General features: G+C 39.6%; 3 protein-coding genes across 4 annotated transcripts; 1 reads left to right on the top strand and 2 right to left on the bottom strand.

Annotated features, from left to right (window-relative positions):
- The first annotated feature begins 4,640 nt into the window (after window positions 1-4,640).
- On the top strand, window positions 4,641-7,412 carry LOC120961526 (putative fatty acyl-CoA reductase CG5065). The gene is made up of 7 exons (XM_040385299.2): window positions 4,641-5,476; window positions 5,603-5,911; window positions 6,001-6,086; window positions 6,164-6,647; window positions 6,784-6,854; window positions 6,926-7,051; window positions 7,139-7,412. Exons 1-7 carry the CDS (start codon window positions 5,267-5,269, stop codon window positions 7,359-7,361), a joined length of 1,509 nt encoding a protein of 502 aa, XP_040241233.2. The 5' UTR covers window positions 4,641-5,266; the 3' UTR covers window positions 7,362-7,412.
- Window positions 7,413-11,113: 3,701 nt separating this feature from the next.
- On the bottom strand, window positions 11,114-13,740 carry LOC120961532 (probable pyruvate dehydrogenase E1 component subunit alpha, mitochondrial). 2 transcript variants are annotated; one of them, XM_040385315.2, is made up of 3 exons: window positions 13,602-13,740; window positions 13,000-13,059; window positions 11,114-12,549 (listed from the first exon to the last, which is right to left on the bottom strand). In XM_040385315.2, exons 1-3 carry the CDS (start codon window positions 13,653-13,655, stop codon window positions 11,470-11,472), a joined length of 1,194 nt encoding a protein of 397 aa, XP_040241249.2. In that variant the 5' UTR covers window positions 13,656-13,740; the 3' UTR covers window positions 11,114-11,469. The 2 variants fall into 2 exon arrangements, with proteins under 2 accessions (XP_040241249.2, XP_040241247.2); XM_040385313.2 differs by lacking the exon at window positions 13,602-13,740 and adding an exon at window positions 13,170-13,553.
- A 1,276-nt stretch (window positions 13,741-15,016) lies between these two features.
- On the bottom strand, window positions 15,017-17,620 carry LOC120961536 (alpha-tocopherol transfer protein-like). Its single transcript, XM_040385319.2, has 5 exons — window positions 17,389-17,620; window positions 17,094-17,250; window positions 16,107-16,214; window positions 15,674-16,032; window positions 15,017-15,616 (listed from the first exon to the last, which is right to left on the bottom strand). The coding sequence occupies exons 1-5, from the start codon at window positions 17,528-17,530 to the stop codon at window positions 15,492-15,494; spliced, it is 891 nt and encodes a 296-aa protein (XP_040241253.2). The 5' UTR covers window positions 17,531-17,620; the 3' UTR covers window positions 15,017-15,491.
- Window positions 17,621-19,893: the final 2,273 nt, after the last annotated feature.

The raw sequence follows: 19,893 nt of genomic DNA, 5'->3' as shown, positions 1-19,893 counted from the left end.
TAATCGTCTGGGTCTTTATCTTCAGAATAATGCATCATATTCCTATTTTTATTAATTTTGAAGCATTTTTTTTATATGTTTGACTATAATTCTTTGAAAAAAAAACTAAAAAACCAAACAAAAAGAATTACAATCACCGACGAATTAGAATTACTAAAAATTGCGAGTTTTTGTTAAAAAAATCATGCAATCATATTAATAATGTAAAATTCGACCCTAAAAATCCAGTTGTAATATTTTTAAATGTTAGTTTTATACAGAATAGTAAAGTGATAAAATTCTCCTGTCAGACTTTTTGCGTGTTATAGTCAAGTTGACGGTAGTAGCCGGATAATCAGTGGTTTAGTACTTTTGTCACTTTTTTGATTTCTCGTAAGAACGACCTAGTTAATCTTGGCAGACGTATTTGGGTCAACAAATAAGACAATACGACGACAGAAAATCTCTAGCAGAATATCAATTGAATGCATAACTAATCATACAAAACCGCAATACAGTCCGAACTCACTGGTTGAACTTCGATTTCCTGCCAACTATTGAATATGTGCTTTTTAGTTGGCACATTCTCCATACAAAAAAATATGAAATTTTTCTCGGCAGGCCATGAGATTTTTTTGAAATTTTCAAAATCTGGTTTTCCTATACAAACGCATGCTTTTTAATTGAACTGTCAGCCAACTATTGAGCGTTCAACTAAAAAGCATGCCAACTAAAAAGCGTTCAACTATTGAATTCTGAATGTACCAATAGTGGTGCAATTTGTAGCGGTACAGATGTGTTTTTTTTTTTTTTTTTTTTTTTTTTTGTTAAGGAAGAGTGAGCATATTCCATCCCCCTCTCCGACTCACCCAACTCGGCCGGTACGCTTGGTACAGATGTGTTTTAATGGATTTAAAGTGTCACTAAGGTAAATTCACTGATATTTTAACAAATAGCAATTGGAATATGTTTTATGTTTGCAATCACAACCATTTTTACCATGAAACACATCAATTTTACGAAAAAAAATACATATTTTTGTGACTGCTTCGTTGCATCTATAATGGTGGTATGGTTCCTATCCAAATAGCCAGCTCGTACTTTATAGCTGAGTTGGGGCTGTTAAACGAAAAATCGTTCCGATGTCGTCCTTTGTGGGTGATTAAGAGATAGACGGTACTTTGCGGAACTATGGAGCTTTTTAACAGGCACATAGTACTCTCAGGAACCTTGTAGCTGTATGGTTCACGATGGAACTTGAAGGCTTGTTAAAGCGTACCGAACTTGATGGAACTACATAGCTTTTTTAATACATGCCATCGGTACGAGGTGGCTCTTGTCAAAGTGTCAAAGACTGGTACCGTCAATCATCTCGTTGCTGCTGCCCAAGCTAGTTTAATAAACTTATCAATTGAAGAAGGAACATTGAGTGAAGTGATTGTGATTTTTTAGTAAACTATGTAAAATTATGTAAAATTCAAGAGCTTTTAGAGTTTTAAAATAAACGTGCACATAAAAAATCACAATTCGTGTTGTTTATTACATTGATGACGCCTTGCTTGAAAAAAAAATCGTAAAGAAAAATAATCTCCGGCACCCTGGCATAAGGAAGCTGTTAAGGTGCTATTTAGAAGGACCCGCTGGAACTTTCATGCTGTTTATCTACTGCAAAAGGCGAATTCAAGCAGCGATCTTTAGCATACCAAAATTGGCTGCTTAACCAATTTTGACTGCTTGGGTATAGTGGTGGTAAGCAAAGATGCCTCAAAAACAGTGTATAATGTCAATGGAACTTAGTTTTGAAGCTGTTTTCATATGAATGGCAAGGACTGCTGCCCTAATTTTGATTTCTTACATAATTTGATCGTAAAAAATGTATGAATTTGGTTGATGAAAATATTGACAAAAGTACTGTACAACACCTGTCGTCAACCCACACCCGGATGAGTGTGCTTGATTTGAAGTAAATTTTTCATTCAGCCAAATAAGCGAATTTTAGCCTTTTTTTTGGTAAATTACCTACCGAAAACTCATTTCCTTTGGTTATTTTAGTGAAAACAGTCCGACATATCAAAAATATCATCGAAAAAATCTAAAATGTGATGTTTTTATTGATTTTATAACTAAGACCACTAAAGGAACATGCCTATTTTATGTACCTATAATAGCACTATCGTAAAAAAATACTTAAAATTACGTAAATATGGCTAAAAGGCAATGGACTCTAATAAAACAATATCATTTGATAACAATAATGTTAAAAAAACTAACAATTGCGTTGTTATGCGGTCATTTAGAACGTTAACAAAGATATGAATTTCGTTATGAAATCCTAAGGATTTTGGAAAAATGTGGACACATTTTACAAAATAATGGATTTTTCGGTCACTATGTAACGGAATGACTTTTAAACCCGTTGTAAAAAGCCAGAGAACATGTCACACTATCATAAATAACTTAACTACTGTAAATTTGTCGTATGAGACGCATTTTAGTGCAATACCACCACTATTGGTACTACCACCAGTTCAACCAGTGAGTTCATACTGTATCGCGGTTCGGCATCAGAGTCCAGCTTCCTGGGCCTCCTAAAACTTGTCCGCAATTGTTTTTTTTTTATTTTCGTAAATCTGAGCTCCCATATTATTCATATCATATTATTCATATTATTTGGCGGTACAACCACTTATTGGTTTAGGTTTGTCTGAACCACTCATAAGCTTGGCTGATAAGCGTGCCTGATTGGTGTGGTCATAATACTGGACAGTCACAATAATAATTGACGACTGTATCACGAGACCGACTCCATGATCCAATCCGAATAGTATCTGAAACGTATGCTTTGGAAACAATGCTTTTCAAAGCTTTGGAAACAAATTTGTAATGTAAACAATTTTGAAATGAATTTTCAAATGCTAATTAATTAGTGAATGCCGGTCTCGTGATACAGTCAACTTGTACGACTTCAAAAACAAAAACAACGTCATGGATTCGAGCCCCAAAAAGAATGTACTCCCTATACGTGCGACTAATTATCTTGCTATGAATAATCAATATGTCACTGAGAGACAATTAAGCCCAAAAATAATACTGTCAGCATAACGGCGCAACGCCAAAGAAGAAGAATATGTTTCGAGCGAGTTTTTTTATATTTTAGTTTATATAAAACATACATTTTCACTCTTACATTTTCACTTCCATCTAAATAGCTCCACTATGAATCCATTGCACACAAAGGCATTCAAGTCATTTCGAAACGATGTCGATAACACCGCGTTTCCGACACACAAAAGCGCTCCAAATATTCAAATGACGCGTATGCTCGCGATCAGGAAGCGGAACCGCGGTCTAAAGTATGACACCTGATTCCGACAACTCACTATCAGCAGCATCAAATATTCAATCGATCGAGCTACCGTTAGACGGGGTCACCATCTTTCGCCATTTACATCTACCTTTTGTGTCACGTCTCTCATGGTTTGCTGTAGGGGGAGGGTGGGTGGTTTGTAAATCAAAGTAATTGCGCAGGTATGGAACATGCCTTGCCAAGGTACGTGTGTTATCAAAGAGTTGAGTTTGTGTGCTTTGAAAATTGAATGAACAGTAAATAGTGACTGGTGTTCCGTCATTTATAAGTGGAACAGAACGTTTCTGTCATTACAAAAAGCTTGCCAAAAGTGCGCCAAATTTTACTCCAGAACAAATAGATGTTTTCAAAATTATTGAAATTATCAGCCTTCATAAGCCAAATAGCAAATACTTTGAGCATTCTCACCGGCAATCCTAAAGCGAGAAACAATTCTTCGATACAGCTACATTAACATCGCTTACAAATGATTAAACATCGACGGAAAAAACATGTAACTGAACGTAATGAACTGAAGGATGTGTTTAGTGGAGTGAAAATAAGAAGTTTTTACTGTTTCTACAAAAAGTGACCTAGAGCGTTAGGTGAGCGTGACAAAGCACTGGGTCATGTGCCCATGAATGGTGGTATGCCGGTTACGCCGATGAAGAAGTTTTATCACTCATCATAAAGTTCCAGCACCGTGCAGTAGAGACGGCTCACTAAGCATGTTAGCTAAGGTAGGTAAAGTTACAGCAAACACGATTGGCGCACCGAAATTCCGCGCTACGTCTTACACGACCAAGGCTGCACGTGTGGCCGGATGTAGTGAATGTGCCCGGGAAGGTTGTTGGGGCCACAACGGTTACACGCCCTACCAGCGTTGCCAGAGAATGTTGGAAAGTTTTTGCACTGCAGTTGCATATGCTAATAGCGTTAAATAGTATCACCAAAGCTACCGAAGTTGATGAGCTGAAATGGTACAAATCCCATCGAAATCACCAACATTTATTAACAGAGCCCGATCGATACGCATCGATCAAATATATTCAGCAAAACATATTGCTACAATTTAACTGCGCGTTACGCAATATTTACAATCAGCAATAAATATTCAATAATTATTACCAGCACCAACGAGAACGTTACACCGCAAAGGGCGATTCAATAGTGGGGTAAATGCAGGTAAGAACCGCCATTCAAAGTTTTAGAATTAATTTGCAACAATTTGTGTTTTGCTGTAACGTGCAGTTGAGTGTGCGCTCCGACACATTCCCATTCGCAAAGAAAACACTTTATCAGTGCTAAAACCCACCACCAGCGGCTCAGTAAGTGCCAGGTTGTGAAGCCCTCCTCAACCCATACGAAATGCGATCAACAAGCGCAACAAAATAATCGTACGATAATCGGTAAACTGCCTCCATGCCAGTACCAATTGTGTACCGTTCGTGGGGAAAGTAGTTCTGAGTAGGCTATGACAGAATTAGCAGCGTATATACGTGTTCAATGTCAATGACGGTTCCTACTACTCCTTCGTCTTGTGCGCACGTAAACCTTGGCAGTGAGCAAGGATCGTTGCTGCTACGAGTCATCGATCTCGCATGAGGTTGCAATTCCCTTTCATTGCATTGCGCGCACTGCAGCAGCTCTTATCGGCCAGGACCTTGAGTCTTCGCGTACGGGGCAGCACAATTCGAGTGGCGTCCGGTGTCGTCGCGTGGCAGGACAAAAGGCATAAAACGAGGGCCCGCCATTGGTTCGCGGTTTAGTGTGGCGTTCGCAGTGGATCAATCACGATCGCAGACGAGTGGCCATCCCATTACACGGGGGCAGTGCAGTGCAATAGCAGAGCGTTGCGTTTTTGTTGCGTGCAGGTGCAAGTGCCCACAAATTGTACAACAATTCAACATCCAACGAGGCGTCGTGTAAAAAGGGGTAGAAATGACGACACAGTCGGGATGTTATGAATCCGTGACGGATTTTTACGCCAACAAGGATGTTTTTCTTACCGGTGGAACGGGATTCCTGGGGAAGGTGTTGATCGAGAAGCTGCTCCGCTCTTGCCCAGACATTGGGCGCATCTTTGTGCTGATGCGCAATAAGCGCGGCAAATCGATCGAAACGCGCGTTACCGAACTCGCCGCCTGCCCTGTGAGTGTGAATGAATAACGCGCATAACGCGCTGATGCACTATTTTACTTGCCGATCTAAGGGTGTGGCGTGACGTTTTCAAATGTTTTGTGACGAACTGTACATTGCTTTCCATTTTCCACCCAGCTGTTCGACCGATTGAAGGAGGAAAACAAATCTGCCCTGAACAAGGTGGTCCCTGTTTTCGGTGATATTACGCAGCTACGCCTAGGAATGTACGAAGAGGACATCCAGAGGCTGAGCAACGTTTCGGTGGCATTCCATTTGGCCGCCAGCGTCCGCTTTGATGATCCACTAAGGGATGCAATCAAGACAAACATTTGCTCGACGCAGGAACTGTTCGAGATGCTTAAAGCTACGGCCCCTCAGTTGCGCGCTGTGGTACACGTTTCTACCGCGTACAGCAATCCCGAGAATCGCTATGTTGAAGAAAAGGTACTACTGCTAAGCTTCAATCACAAACCACCGAAAGAGTGTTTTTTTGTGTTATTTTTTGTTAACTCTTTGATTTCGCTTGACCCTAGCTTTACCCGCCAAAGTTTGATTGGAAGAAACTCGTACAAGCTGTTGACCGGTACGAACCGGAAGCGCTCGATGCACTGATGCAAAAGTAAGCTGCTGCACGGTGCTCCCGGTGCTATGGTACCTCGTAAGCTCGTTGTTCTAACGCCTGTTCTCGTTTTGCAGACTTTCCCAAAACTCTCCAAACACGTACACGTACACCAAAGGCTTGGCGGAACAGGTGTGCAACGATTACAGTACCGAGTTGCCCCTCGCCATCGTACGCCCGTCGGTAGTGCTATTTACTATTGCCGAGCCGATGAGTGGCTGGGTGGACAATTTTAACGGGCCGACGGGAATGCTGGTCAGTGCTGGGCTGGGCATCACGAGGACAGCCTATCTGCGACCGAAGAATCGCATCAACATCATTCCGGTGGACGTGGTGGTTAAGACCATCATACTGGCGGCCTGGAAGCGCGGAACTATTGAACGGGCCTGTGGCCCCAAACACCTTCCCATCTACAACAGTGCCGTCACATACGAACAATCGCTGGAGTATCAGGAAATGCTGGATCGCGGAAAGGAGTATCTGTATGCCGTTCCTTTCAGCCGCATGCTCTGGGTGCCTCGTGGATATCCAACGGATTGGAAAACGTTGTACTACTTTAAGGTGAGAAAAAAACAGATACATTCGCTTTCTAGGGTAGCAATTAGGCTGTACCGAAATTAACTATGTTCTTGTTAAATATGATGCTTTTTTGTTTGTTGAAAAACATGCTGCAATTGTTTGCTCATTCTCGTTGCAGCTTATTTTCACCATGCTTTTACCATCCTTTCTGCTGGATCTCCTCATCAGAATGTTTGGCCACAAACCATTGTAAGTGCCGTAACTCTTGGTGTTCACTTCTATTGTACTAAATTACATCCCCATTACATCTCCGTTACCAGCTTAATGAAGTTACAATCGAGAATTTACGGTTCGGAAGTATCGCTTCGCTACTTTGTCCGTAATGAGTGGGAATTTGAAACGAAGCAGACAGATAATTTACCATCCTTGCTAGACGAGAAAGATCGGTAAGAGCATTGCGTTCAAACGCGCTATCAAACTCACTCTCGATATTTACTCATTTGCATTTCGCTTGGACCCTTTTTTGTTAACAGAAACACCTTCGGATGGTACATGCCAAGAAAATTAACCGGGAAATATCTTGAGAACGCGTACCCGACCATCAGACGCTACCTGATGAAGGATCCGGACGAGACAATTCCTTACGCCAAACGAAAGCTAGCACGTATGATACTCGCCGATCGTATCATTAGCATTATCGTTTGCTGCTTAACGCTGGTAGCCATGTATAGGCGAATGTTTGCTGAAAGTTTGTAGTGGTGCAATAAACATTACGAGATGTTCCCGTTCTCGTTGCATATAACCGTATCCGTTTAATTCATTCAATGCAAATGGTTTACAATCCGTTCGGGGGGCGTGCAGTACGTTCATACCGAAAGAACACGTTTCAATAGGGGTTATTTACCTAAAAAAAATGCTAAAAACAGACTGCAATTGCAATGATCGTTTTACAGTTTGCCCTTCCGTACAGAAAGTGACGAGATCAAATAACTCAAGGCCCCTCGAACCCGATGAAGATGAAGGACACGGTTAAAGCTTTGTTTATTGCCTTGGCGTAGGTCGCGGAATGCACGGGAAACATCTGTGTGAAGGCGCTGGCTCTTTACCTTGGTGCCATTGCAGATTATACGTCAAACAAAATCCTTTCACCATTCACCTTCGGTGCGGTCTACCATTCTTGGTCATTGCAGTTTCGTGCAATTGCTTTATCTGTTGTTTTGCTATCCATCCAAATGAATGGAGTCCCTAGGATACTTTCCCGCGAATAGTGTGAAGATTGCAGAGCGATGACACCACCGGTAACCATGGTGAAGTTCATTGCGAGTTCATTGTTGTTAACAACTTGATTGTTTTTGTCCCGGAATCAAGAGTTTATTATTTTATTTTATTTTATTCTATTTTATTTAAATCTAGCGTCCCAAGTCATGCAATTAAACAGTGTTGGTATATTTCATTGCTCTTGTTGGTTAATTGTCAATAAAGTGTAAAACCATCTATTGCAATTGACCAAAGTACTGATTTTGCTTGGATGCGTTATCTTTCTGGGTTGTGTTATATTTGTATGGCTTAAAAAATGAACTGCACTTAAACTATTTTTCATTCATTTGATCTCAAGATATGTGTCGGATTTTTTGTTTAACTTGTTTAATTATCATCATCATATAAAAATTTATCAAAATAATTGTAGAAATAATAATAATGATAATAATAATAATAATAATAATAATAATAATAATAATAATAATAATAATAATAATAATAATAATAATAATAATAATAATAATAATAATAATAATAATAATAATAATAATAATAATAATAATAATAATAATAATAATAATAATAAAAATAAAAATAATAACAAATTTATTGAATATCATGTTTCACTGGAGTTTTTTGGGTCTTTTTCTATTTTTATTAAAGCCCAGGTTACAGTTCCAGTGGAATTGATCGTGAAATTTTGGGGGTTTCTGCTATACAGTGGAGCTCTATTGATCCAGGCTCAACGGAGCTCGAACTCGCCCGGATACTCGAATAATACGAATAATGAGTCAAAGTACATATTTAATCACAAATTCCTGTTTTTTTTTGGATTTTATCGTATGTTTTAATACAAATTAGCAAATTTTTATTAACTTCATGTTTGTCCAGTGAGAATATTCGAATTTTGTCATGAATTATAGCGTTTTTTGTTATGACAATGTGCTCTGATAACCTTTTTTTTAATATATTCTATAGCACGCAATATCACCTTTGTATTGAACTGTCATTTCTCAACAGCACGGATAGACGGACAGCCGGATTAAAGGTACCCGTATAAACGGCGCTCCATTGTATTTCATTAAATATTAATCAGAATATGGCTTATCGTACACTAAAAGAAAAAGGATATTCGCCAACTATTTAAACTATAACACATATTGAATTAATAAATTAAATGCATTTCCTTGTGATTCCCCGCATTTTGCAGGGTAAAAAAAGATTAGTGGAGAATAACAAGGAAATACATTTCATTCAATAAACTTTATAGTTAGGGAATTGAATATCTTTTCTTTTGGTGTACGATAAGCCATATTTTGATAAATATTTGATAAAATAAAGCAAAAAAACATCAAAATTACACGCCCACTTTCACACAAGGTCTAAAGCGAACTTGAGCAGCGACGACTTTGCCGTATTGTTTAGGTCCATTAGGTCCAACAAATAGTGAAAATTGTCAGTCGTACGCAAGAAAGATTGAATGGTCAAACTAACTGAGGAATGTATGAACTGCGACGGTACGATTTAGAATGCGTTTTTTCCTAAAGCTCGAGACTACCTATTCATACTTGATATTTGGTTCGCTTTACCGATATCTTATGTAGGTTTACTTGTTTACTGGTATGATTTCCGTCCGCGAGTTTTCGATTTCGGGTGCGATTCGCTAATGCTTTCTTGTGCCTACCGGAATCGCTGCACCTACCTGAACTCAACCTGAACTCAAATCAGAATCGATTCCCGTAGGTTCGCACCTCGAGTTGTGAAATGAATCGTTAGATCCACCTCTAGTTGACAGGTATTTTTACGACTGCAGTAGTGGTGCGCGTTCTGGAGCGAACCTAGGAGGTTCGTTCCATTTCCTGATACGTAATTAGGATAAACAATTTGAACCTAGTATGTTCGATCGGAACGGCAGGTTCGCAATTGTCCGAACGGTTTGAAAAATACCTAGTTCCGTTCCGTTCCGATATTTTTGAAAATGTCCCATCACTAGTCTGCAGAACATAGCGACAGAACAAAATAGTTTCCTCTCGCTCTATTTTTCAGCCCTTCCCTATGGCATATTTGTCGAGCAGCTTGTCGAGCTGTCCGGCCCTTCTTCCCTACCGCTCGTACAAACGGAATTTGAATGTTTGCAAGTGTTGGTGCGCAAGGCAGCAATCAGCTGTCAAGCTTAGTTCCCTCTCATTTCTTGTCTAGTGTTTTCTCTTTCTCGCTTATGGCCTAGGCTTAAGTGAACCGCGGTTTAGGTATCGGTAGAAAACATAAACAAATGCTAACTAATTCTCAACGCTTGCTCACCCGTTCATAGCAAGTTTTTCTTCAAATAAAGGAGGTGCCATTGTGGATCAAAAGCCTCCGTTTCGAGATTTGTCAGAACGATCACAGACATAAATTTTCGGAATTTGCATCGCCTAAATCGTGTTTTAACACGTTATTTTTTAATGAAATCCCTTACTTTTGACGATGGAAATGTAATGCTCAAATCGCCGTATTTTGCGAACATTATTCGCACCAACTGTCTCAAATGCACCTTTCGCTATGGATTGCGCTGTCCCCTGTTTCTATTCGTTGCTAGGGCGATTTTTGTCTTGAAATGAACCAAGTAACCATGTTCAGAAAACCATAAATGTTGCGTCATAGTACAATCTCTGGAGATATGTGTGTAGTTGGATTAATCTAGTAAACGATATTCGATAAAATTTACTAAAAAAATAAAATAATTTAAAAACACGTTTTTATTGCATTAAAATCAAATTCAGTGCCAGAGTCGGAGTGGATCATTGGTTCCAGATTTCCCATCACAGTGTCGGCACACTGGCCACTGTTAAAACTTTCTTCAGATTATCAACGTAAACTACACGGCTTTCGATACGTCCATCTTTGGAAAGCTTCAGAGTATAAATATATCTTCTAGTTGCCCGTTTCCTGGTTCTTTAATATGCAGCGTGCTAGCACTTATGGTAAGCTATCGAACAGTCAACAGCCAAGTGCTAGTCTACACCAACGTGCATAATGTATACGTCTACAAAGATGGTTGCAGATTTGGTGTGCAGAGTATCGAATCATACGACGGGGCTTCATGCTTCGAAATAAATTCTATAGCGAGTAGAAAGAACGACTGAGAAAGTAAGTTATAGTGAAAACGTTTTGCAAATAGTTAAGGATAAAATACTGATTGATACACATTTCACGATTTGTGATATTGTATCGCTACGTTTAAATCGAATCAACACATTTTCTTCGCATTTACTCTATGAGTGTCAAATGTATTTTATGGTTTGTCTTAAATGCCTTGCAACCCGTTTATAATGAACAAAAAAAAAATTAAATACGTTTTTCGTTTGTAGTTGTTGTCTCGTTCACATTATGTAAAAAAACAGAAACATTATTGTTTGGATCGCTATGATTATACCCGTATCATTAAGACCAGGCAAAGGGTATCACTGATCCCGAACAAAAATATGACGTTTAGAACAGATTTTACCGTAATCGAAATTATTCGTGAGATTGCATCTACTGCTTTGTTCTTTCCTTGTCCGGACATTTCGATAGTGGTGAAACACATATTAACGTAGCAAACCATGCCATGTCATGTAGATGTTTACATGTTGACCGCCTGTCCAAGCCGCTTGTGCTGCAGTTCGGCATGGGGCACTGTGTTGCGTACGGACGTGAGGTTTTCTGGATTGGCATAAATATCTGCGGTAAGCTCATCGACGGAGATTTCTTTGTCGGTCTTGGCCACCTTTGTCGCCGAGTCTACCTCAGCACGAATCTTGCCTTCAATCTCCTTCAGCTCTTCCACCGTGGCCAGCTCGGTCGTTAAAATCTTTTCGCGTAGCGATGTTATCGGATCTCGAGTTTGTCTTACTTCGGCGATTTCGTCGCGCGAGCGATAGCTAGTGCCGGGGTCGGACATGGAATGTCCAGAGTAACGGTAAGTGGCCGTTTCCATCAGAATTGGTCCCTTGCCGGAGGAGGTGTGTTCCAACGCGAAGCGGGTGGCTTCGCGAACTGCCAACACGTCCATACCGTCGACCCAGATACCGGGCACAAAGTCTCCACGAGTATAGTAGTTGGTGTTGGCAGACGCACGCTCAGCGCTGGTACCCATTCCGTAACCATTGTTCTCGCAGACGAATATGCAAGGCGCGTTCCACAGCTTTGCCATGTTGTACACCTCAAACAGCTGACCCTGGTTGGCAGCTCCATCGCCATACAGCGCAATACAGGCTCCCTGGGTTCCGTTGTATTTAGCAGCGAAGCCGATACCGACACCTAGTGGTACTTGAGCTCCGACGATGCCATTTCCGCCGTAGAAGTTCTTACCGTACATGTGCATGCTGCCACCCTTACCTCGAGCGCAGCCGCTGCTACGGCCCGTTAGCTCAGCCAGTACGCCCACGGGAGACACACCCATCAGATACGTCCATCCGTGGCACCGGTACGCGGTGATACAGGAATCCTCGGGACGCATAGCCGCACGCATTCCAACGGCACACGCCTCCTGGCCAGAGTACAGATGACAAAAACCTCGGATCACCTTTTCCTTGTACAGGTTGCCGGCAGCCGTTTCCATGCGTCTTATCGTGTACATCTGGCCGTAGTATTTCAGAGCATCCTCCTTGGTGAGTGTCACCTTGGTCGAAGGTCCTTCTTCAAGGTTATGCAGCTTAAAGGCCTGATTCGTTTTGCGAACAAGCAGCAAACATACAGGGAAAACGAATGTACACATAGACGAAAATAACGGAAAAGTGTTAGAAACAATTGACAGTAGAAATCTGTTATTTATATGACAACCATTCGTAAGGCTAAAAGTATCATGCACTCAATTTGTTTTAAACAATAAATTGAAAATACAATTGAAAATTCGAAAAGGAAAAATTCACATTTTTTCATTAAATTTTTGATCAACTGATCTAATCACAAAACATCTGATTAGTGAATAAATAAAAAATGCAACAAAAAACGCAATACAGATGCGGTCATAACGCAGCTGATAACAGACGACCTTCATAGGTTAAGTTGTTCAGAGTAATAACACGGAACATTCGCATGGTAGGTCATTGCATTATTGAAACTATCACAAACAAGTGAATGATTAAGCATTACGCTGTGTAGTACTACTTACCCGCGTCTCGAACGTAGCTTCCGAAGCAAATCCATTCTGCTGCTGGCTTGAAAGTGTTTTCTGCAGAGAGACAAAGAACGCAGGATTAGAGGAAAAAGATATGCACTTCTATGTACTGAATGAATTCATTCGGTAGCATTAACACGCATTAACAGTTAAATAGCTCTAACCACTTTCTTCTCATTTCCAATCGCACTGGGCGAGTTGTTTTTCGGTTTGATTGCTTCAGTAGCAGCTGCAGCCGCTTTGCTTGACCGGAATAGTGTGTTCACCCACTTCGTTAACCCCATGCTGAATCACGGATTTTTGTTTCTAACACGTTTCTATGCGGATTTTGGATCGATGCGCTTATTCGTTCGTCGTTCTGTGCACAGGCGAAACACCGAAATACCATTGATATTTCTTATCGTGTACACTGTTCAATATCCTTTTTCTGTTTCATTATGCAATCACTCTACACGGAGGGGGTGGAGGAGAATGGTTTTGGCGAGTGGGTGCTGGTATGTTGGTAGATATACAACTGTTCCACGGTAATTGCCCGACTATACGTTGGGAAATTAATTCCACTCAAATCCCCGAAAACTTTCACCAATATTACTCACCAACTTGCCAAACAGATTGCGCTGGCCAATCGATTTTGCTACGTTCGAAAGCATATTTTAGCGGTGAAAATGCGTAATGTGTGTGTTTTCGCAACAAGAAATGTACACAACGGGGAAGATGTTGACGTTTGCTGCCGACTTTGACATTGGGACACTACTGTCAAAAGGAATCACAGTGGGAGCGCATGGGGTCCATTTTAATTTTTATTGCAAATTACGGTTTGATGTTAATTTCAAAATTATGTCGTCACTAATCATATTACAAGAAAGGCGTCTTTTTTATTCCTTATCAGTTTCAGAGTACTGCACTGCTATAGCAAACTCAGTCAAGCGTTTATCTCATAAAAATAATAGTAAAATCTATGACGATCATAATCGTTAACCTTAGATTTACATAATTTTCTCAGTATCAAAATAAAGCAGACACTATGCAAACTAAATCGAGTCTCTTCTGTTTTGATTTCTCGTACAGAGAACAAATCTTCTTCTTCGTCTTCGTTGGCACAACAACCGTTGTCGGTCAAGGCCTGTCTTATAACCAACAAGTAAAGTGAGCTTAGCTTTCAGTGACTTATAGATTTACTCATAGCAGTCAGTCCTACGTATGCGGACACGGTCTATTCAGGGCTTGAACCCATGACGGACGAGTTGACGACTGTACCACCAGACCGGCAAAAACGAGAACAAATATGTCGTTCGAAAAATAGATTTCAGTTCATTTGTTTATCATCTATGGGCGATTATGGTTACTGCAAGTTTTCTCTATAGGCTTTCGCACCGGGTCGAAATACGAAACACGTGAAACAGATGAAAAAAATAAGAATTATTCGAATGCACCATGACACTCTCAAATTTGTATTGTTTAAAAACAATAATAATTTATTTAAAAAAAACTCGACTTAAAAGTGCGACAAATAATGTTTAGTCCTATACTACAAAATAATATTTAGGTAGCCCTTTCAAATAACACTTAAAAATGGGAATTTATTTATGTCCTTTCTCATTTGGGAATATATAAGAGATTTTATTAACTATTAATTAAAAGTTTTTTTTTCGATTCCATTGATTTTTAAATTATAAAATTAGCTTGATATTTGATTATAAATCAATACTATTTGTTTTTTTTACGGCAAACTTACAATAAACAACGTTATAATTGCATGACTAAAAGTTACAAAGCAGGTGCATACATTTTATTAATAGTTTAAAAATATTTGTTGATATTTGTAAAAAAAAAATATTTGATAAATAAAAAAAAAATTATTTTATAAAATATTTTATAAAAATTTTATAAAAAATATTTGTATATTTATGTCTCATGCTTTTAATAATCTTACACAATTTTACGGACTTTAAAAATATAATTTGAAACTGAAAAAAACATTATCTAAAAAAAAAAATGATACTCAAAAGCCTTGTCTTACAAAACCACCAAGGTTTTATCGTTTTTTATTTTATCATTTCCGATGAGAGTTGAGGTTTGTCGAAAAAACTAAATAGGTTGATTTTTCTTCTTTTGTTTTAGATATTTTTACATCGACAATGTTCTCCAGAATTTTTTTTTCACTGACGTATGGTTCTCTCTAGTAACGCGATTACAGATGTAATAAATGTAGACTTTCACTGTCAATTTCTACAATGCATTAATTTCTACATACCTCTTATAATAATCATTCATATTTCACAAAGGATTCACACCCTAATGCAATATAAACTGTGAATGTAATAGACTGGCGACCGTTGTAGTTTCACAATAATTGTCTTACATGATTAGGTTCATATTCCCATATAAAGTACTGATAGTTCGTTACTTCCCACAACAGTTAATCCCCAAAAGAGGGAGGTGTATACTAGCTAAGACATTAGTTCATGCTCCAAAAAAACGCGACATTACCCAAAAAGCCCGAACATGAATTTTTTCGGCTTTGGAGGCCGTTTCGTTTCATCTACCAAGTTTTGGGATTCCGTCGCCTTAAACCATTCGCTGTTGGCATACAGTTTCTCCTTGAACGAATCTGCAAAATTAATTCATTCAGATCAAACAGGTGGTGGTGGAATGTAAGGTATCTTACCATGCAGCTCCTGCACTGATCCAGCAGTACCGCCAACCTCATTAGGCAGACACTCAATGGGAATGTCTTCATGCAGTTTGCCCAGGCCTACATGCATGTTGATCATCTCCTCCACCTCTTTGTGCAAAAGGGGTCGGACGAGCGACATTAGCCAGTTCATGAACGGTACCACGTTTATGAAGTGCAATTGCTTGAGCCTGATGGGGAGTGCATCCTGTACATAGAACATGTGCTTCTTTACCGCTGCCATGTTCATTTTGGTCATATGGCCAACGTGCATGCCGTGCATATCCATCAGCATGATGTGCCCCTTTGCATTGCCTTCCAGCTTCACCCACAAATCGAGACACATGGTCATGCTAAAGAAAAAGGAAACATTTATAGGCGAGTGTGCGGTGTTTACCAAAATGTTTCTAATCCATTGAATACATACAATTTTAGTATCTGCGGGTGATTGAAGTGGGACGCATCAGAGGTGAGCAAACGTGTGTAAACCATTTTATATCCCTCCTTTGTTTCTCCTGGCAGTATGGTGAACATCCTATAGGAAATGATCCATTTAAGGAAGAAAAAAATATAATTATATTTATTAGCCTCTTTTATAATCTACCAAATTAAAAAAATATTATTAAAGATGATATTAAACAGCACGCGAGAGACTAATTCTAACATTCTATCGCCACCCACCCCACGGAACGCTTTTTATGTGTGCGTTGTCGTATTTAATTCTCACAAAAGACTCCACCTATCCTTCCAGGGGGGTCGGTTTCCTTTGTCATAATGAATTCATAGGTTAACATTTCTACCCTAAATAATGACTTAAGAGCAACCGATGGAATTGTGAGCGACTCAACAGCCAGACATGTTGAAGGATCTACTGCTTCTTATATTACGATGAGGTGCCCTCGCTTTTTTCGCCCTTCTATTATCAACGTTGGGAATTAAAAAAAAAACTAAATTTTACTCAGAAGATACCTAACGATACGGAGAATAACGTTAAGGGAAGAACACTGATGTAAATAGCTGTAAATATACCAATTAAGAATGTGAATGCTCGCTCAATTTCGTACACCAGTGGCATCGCATAAGCATCGCAAACATCAAACATTGCGTTTACTTCAATGCGCCTTTACGGTAGTGTACGTGAGATCTTTAAAATCAAGCAAGTTCTGTTCGATAACGCTGTGGCGTGTACTGTGCGTAATGCTGTCAAGCTACTGCGCCACCAGCGCACAACTACACTCTTTCTCGCCGGGTTGTAAGATTTGCTTGATGCAATATTTACACACAAATTCACAACAAATAAATGCGCGTTGTGTGTACAATACTGCGACACCATAAAGCAGCAGAGACACGTCCGCGTGGAATGTGACGTGCCAGCTCGCTTAAATAATTACACCATTCTCAATGTAATATTCACATGATTCTGAGTGCCGTTTGCATCGCATCGTTGAACACGTCCCGGTCGGTGAAGCAATCCCGATAGTTGGTCCGCAGGGTGTAATAGTTCTCGATAGTGCGCTGGGTTGCTTCTTCGTTGCCATAGTTTGCATGCAGGAATTGGGCGATTTCGTGTTCTGCAAAGCAAAAAAAAAAAAGGTTGAAAAAGCAGAGGACAAAAAAGCGTCCCATTTGAATTCACATCCAAGTAGCTGTTGCAGATCAGTAGCAGAACCACGGGATAAAAAGCTTGGGCGAGAGCTACCCAGCCTTACCTTGAATTTGCGGTAGGTGCGGTTGAGCGGTGAGCCACTGTGTAATCTTTTCGATGCTCTCCCGATCGACCAAAGGCCACTGCGTTAGCTCATTAGTTTGCGCGCCGTCCATTGCGTACGGTGGTAGCCTGGGAACTGTCATGCACTGTTCACCTCGAACGTTTGGCGGAACATGTTGAGCAAATGTTATACCACTGATCGAACGAACAGCATCATCAACGTCATCATCAGTACATTCGATGTGTACAGCGATGAGATAGCAAGATTGGGGCCGAAGGCATTAGTACACTCGTGCTCAACGCGTTGGCTTATCTCTACCGCTATGGAGGGGCATTGTTTCTGCTGAACGATAATCGAAGGGCATGTCATGAAACGTATAAATGACTGCCGAATTGATCGGCAACAACCTGGGCGACATTCTAAGGCAAGAAGAAGAATAACAAAAAAAAACATACAACTGAATGGTACTTATCATTATTATGTTGTTATACTATATAATTATCACAAACGGAAGCGGTATTTCTCTACAGCGTTAGAATGAAAAGCGAATAGTTATGTACTGTTCTAACATGTGCGCGTTTATTCGTATTTGTTCGCGCTTCAATAAACAACCCATGGGAATCTACATTTTTCTTTAAAAAATCTATGTTGGTTTAGTACTTAAAAGCTTTTCTGTAATAAAAGTAAAGTAAAAATGTCTGAATAAAAGGGGCTGTCCCGTGATACAGTCGTCAACTCGTATGACTCAATAACATGCCCGTCATGGGTTCAAGCCCAGAATGGACCGTCCCCCCGTAGCAAAGACTTGACTATCCGGCTGCGTGGTATTGAATAAGTCTCAAAAACCTATATAGGCCGGTATGTCCGCGTAAGACGTTACGCCACATAGAAGGAGAAAATAATAAAATAGTACCACTTTAAACTATTTAACTTTATTGCGACTTTACGGGTTTAATATACCTACCTCTACGGACACCCGTCAATTTGACGGATGAATAACGTATACGTATTTCGATGGGTTAAAATCATGAAAACCCCAATTTTATTAAAATTTTGAATCATTTAACATGTTTTGGTTTCCATAAAAAAATTGTCTCTATAATGCTAATTTATTGTAACAGTCGTTATTGTTTCAACGAACACATGAACACATGAATGTATCCTTTCGATGCTACATTTTGATCGATGTCTGCGGGAGTTTCGAAACACACGAGGAATAAGTTGATTAGTAATTCCGGTTGAGGCCACTTTATTTAAATCATTTATCAAGATTTTTTGTTTGATAATATGTGGATTATTGTTCTTTTTTTTTATTTATTGGTGTTTTTATTTTTATTGTTGTTCGTTGACTTTTAATGAAAAATGTTACAACTTAGATACTTACACTAAATCTAATCAACCACATATGTATCTTAAAATCTAGGAAAGTTATGAAAATAATACTTAAGCTACAAACTCATAGTATGTAATGATACATTTACGAACAGTAAAAATCAAAACTAAACCAATGGAATTTTTAGTATTTTACTTCAAAGTTTAAATTCCGTTGTTCCAAATTGACGGGTTCTGTAAAGCTAGTGTTAAAGTTAGGCATTGATTTACTGATTGCAAGATAATCAGTCCTATGCATATAATGGGGGAAGGGGGTATGAGGGTGGGGGGGGGGAGCTTGGTCCATACGGGGCCATACGGGTCTAACTACAACTTGTATGCTTGTCCGAATAACATAATTTTAATAGCACCTGTAGATTTATCCGTTATATATACAGATCGTAAAAAAATCAACAAAAAATACATGCTGTATCGGTAATTTATTGATTGCTCTTGTTATCTACATACACGTTAAAGTTTTACAATATGCCCATTCAACGTGGAAGTTTTCGTTTGAGAAATAACTTTCGTTCAAGTCTTGCGCTGGGCAACAACGACACATATTCTAATGAACGGCCAGGAACGCTTGCTGGAATGGAAACTAAAATTCCATTTTATGTCTCTGGCCGCTCCTGTTCTCTTTCGCGTTCACCGTCCCAGGATCTGGTGCTGCCCTTCATTCCAAACGTAGCATCGCAGATTTATGCTTTGCCTAACGTCACAGCGCGTTGCTTAAATGGATAGCCAAGGCTGCTCCTCGTACGGGAGTGTAGCGATTACTTTACAATTCTGCTCACTGGTTGTGATGTTTACGCAAAAGTATTACATCGAACCGACATGCTGATGGAACGTGCACGAAGGACGACGGACGAACGCTTTGAACGCTCGGTCGTGCTTACTTTCATGTGCAGCGTAATTGTACTTTATGCAACAAAATATCCGTCCTGCACATGAAAATGGATACTATATGATAAGGAAAGCTGCTAGATTTGCGGCACACTCTACACATTGGCCGGCAGAAAGAGGGGAAAATGGGGGACAAAAACAAACTTTTACGTTACCTCCCAGGAGGACAGGTAGGTCGGCGTACTTTTTAAAACGAAAACTACACAAAGGATGTTTTTGGGAATGAAG

Source organism: Anopheles coluzzii, chromosome 2 (genome assembly GCF_943734685.1).
Source record: "Anopheles coluzzii chromosome 2, AcolN3, whole genome shotgun sequence".
Classification (NCBI taxonomy): Eukaryota; Metazoa; Arthropoda; class Insecta; order Diptera; family Culicidae; genus Anopheles; species Anopheles coluzzii.
This window is presented reverse-complemented; position numbering and strand designations above follow the sequence as displayed.

Bases quoted from the DNA above. Each gene is read 5' to 3' on its own strand.
- LOC120961536 (XM_040385319.2), bottom strand. From the start codon at position 17,530: ATGACAGTTCCCAGGCTACCACCGTACGCAATGGACGGCGCGCAAACT. The intron at 17,251-17,388 runs GTAAGGCTGGGT...TTTGCTTTGCAG, and splicing joins GCACCTACCGCAAATTCAAG to AACACGAAATCGCCCAATTC. The intron at 16,033-16,106 runs GTATGTATTCAA...CTTTTTCTTTAG, and splicing joins CACCCGCAGATACTAAAATT to CATGACCATGTGTCTCGATT.
- LOC120961526 (XM_040385299.2), top strand. From the start codon at position 5,267: ATGACGACACAGTCGGGATGTTATGAATCCGTGACGGATTTTTACGCC. The intron at 5,912-6,000 runs GTACTACTGCTA...GCTTGACCCTAG, and splicing joins ATCGCTATGTTGAAGAAAAG to CTTTACCCGCCAAAGTTTGA. The intron at 7,052-7,138 runs GTAAGAGCATTG...TTTTGTTAACAG, and splicing joins TTGCTAGACGAGAAAGATCG to AAACACCTTCGGATGGTACA.
- LOC120961532 (XM_040385313.2), bottom strand. From the start codon at position 13,289: ATGGGGTTAACGAAGTGGGTGAACACACTATTCCGGTCAAGCAAAGCG. The intron at 13,060-13,169 runs GTTAGAGCTATT...GTCTCTCTGCAG, and splicing joins TTGGAAATGAGAAGAAAGTG to AAAACACTTTCAAGCCAGCA. The intron at 12,550-12,999 runs GTAAGTAGTACT...AAAACGAATCAG, and splicing joins AAGCTACGTTCGAGACGCGG to GCCTTTAAGCTGCATAACCT.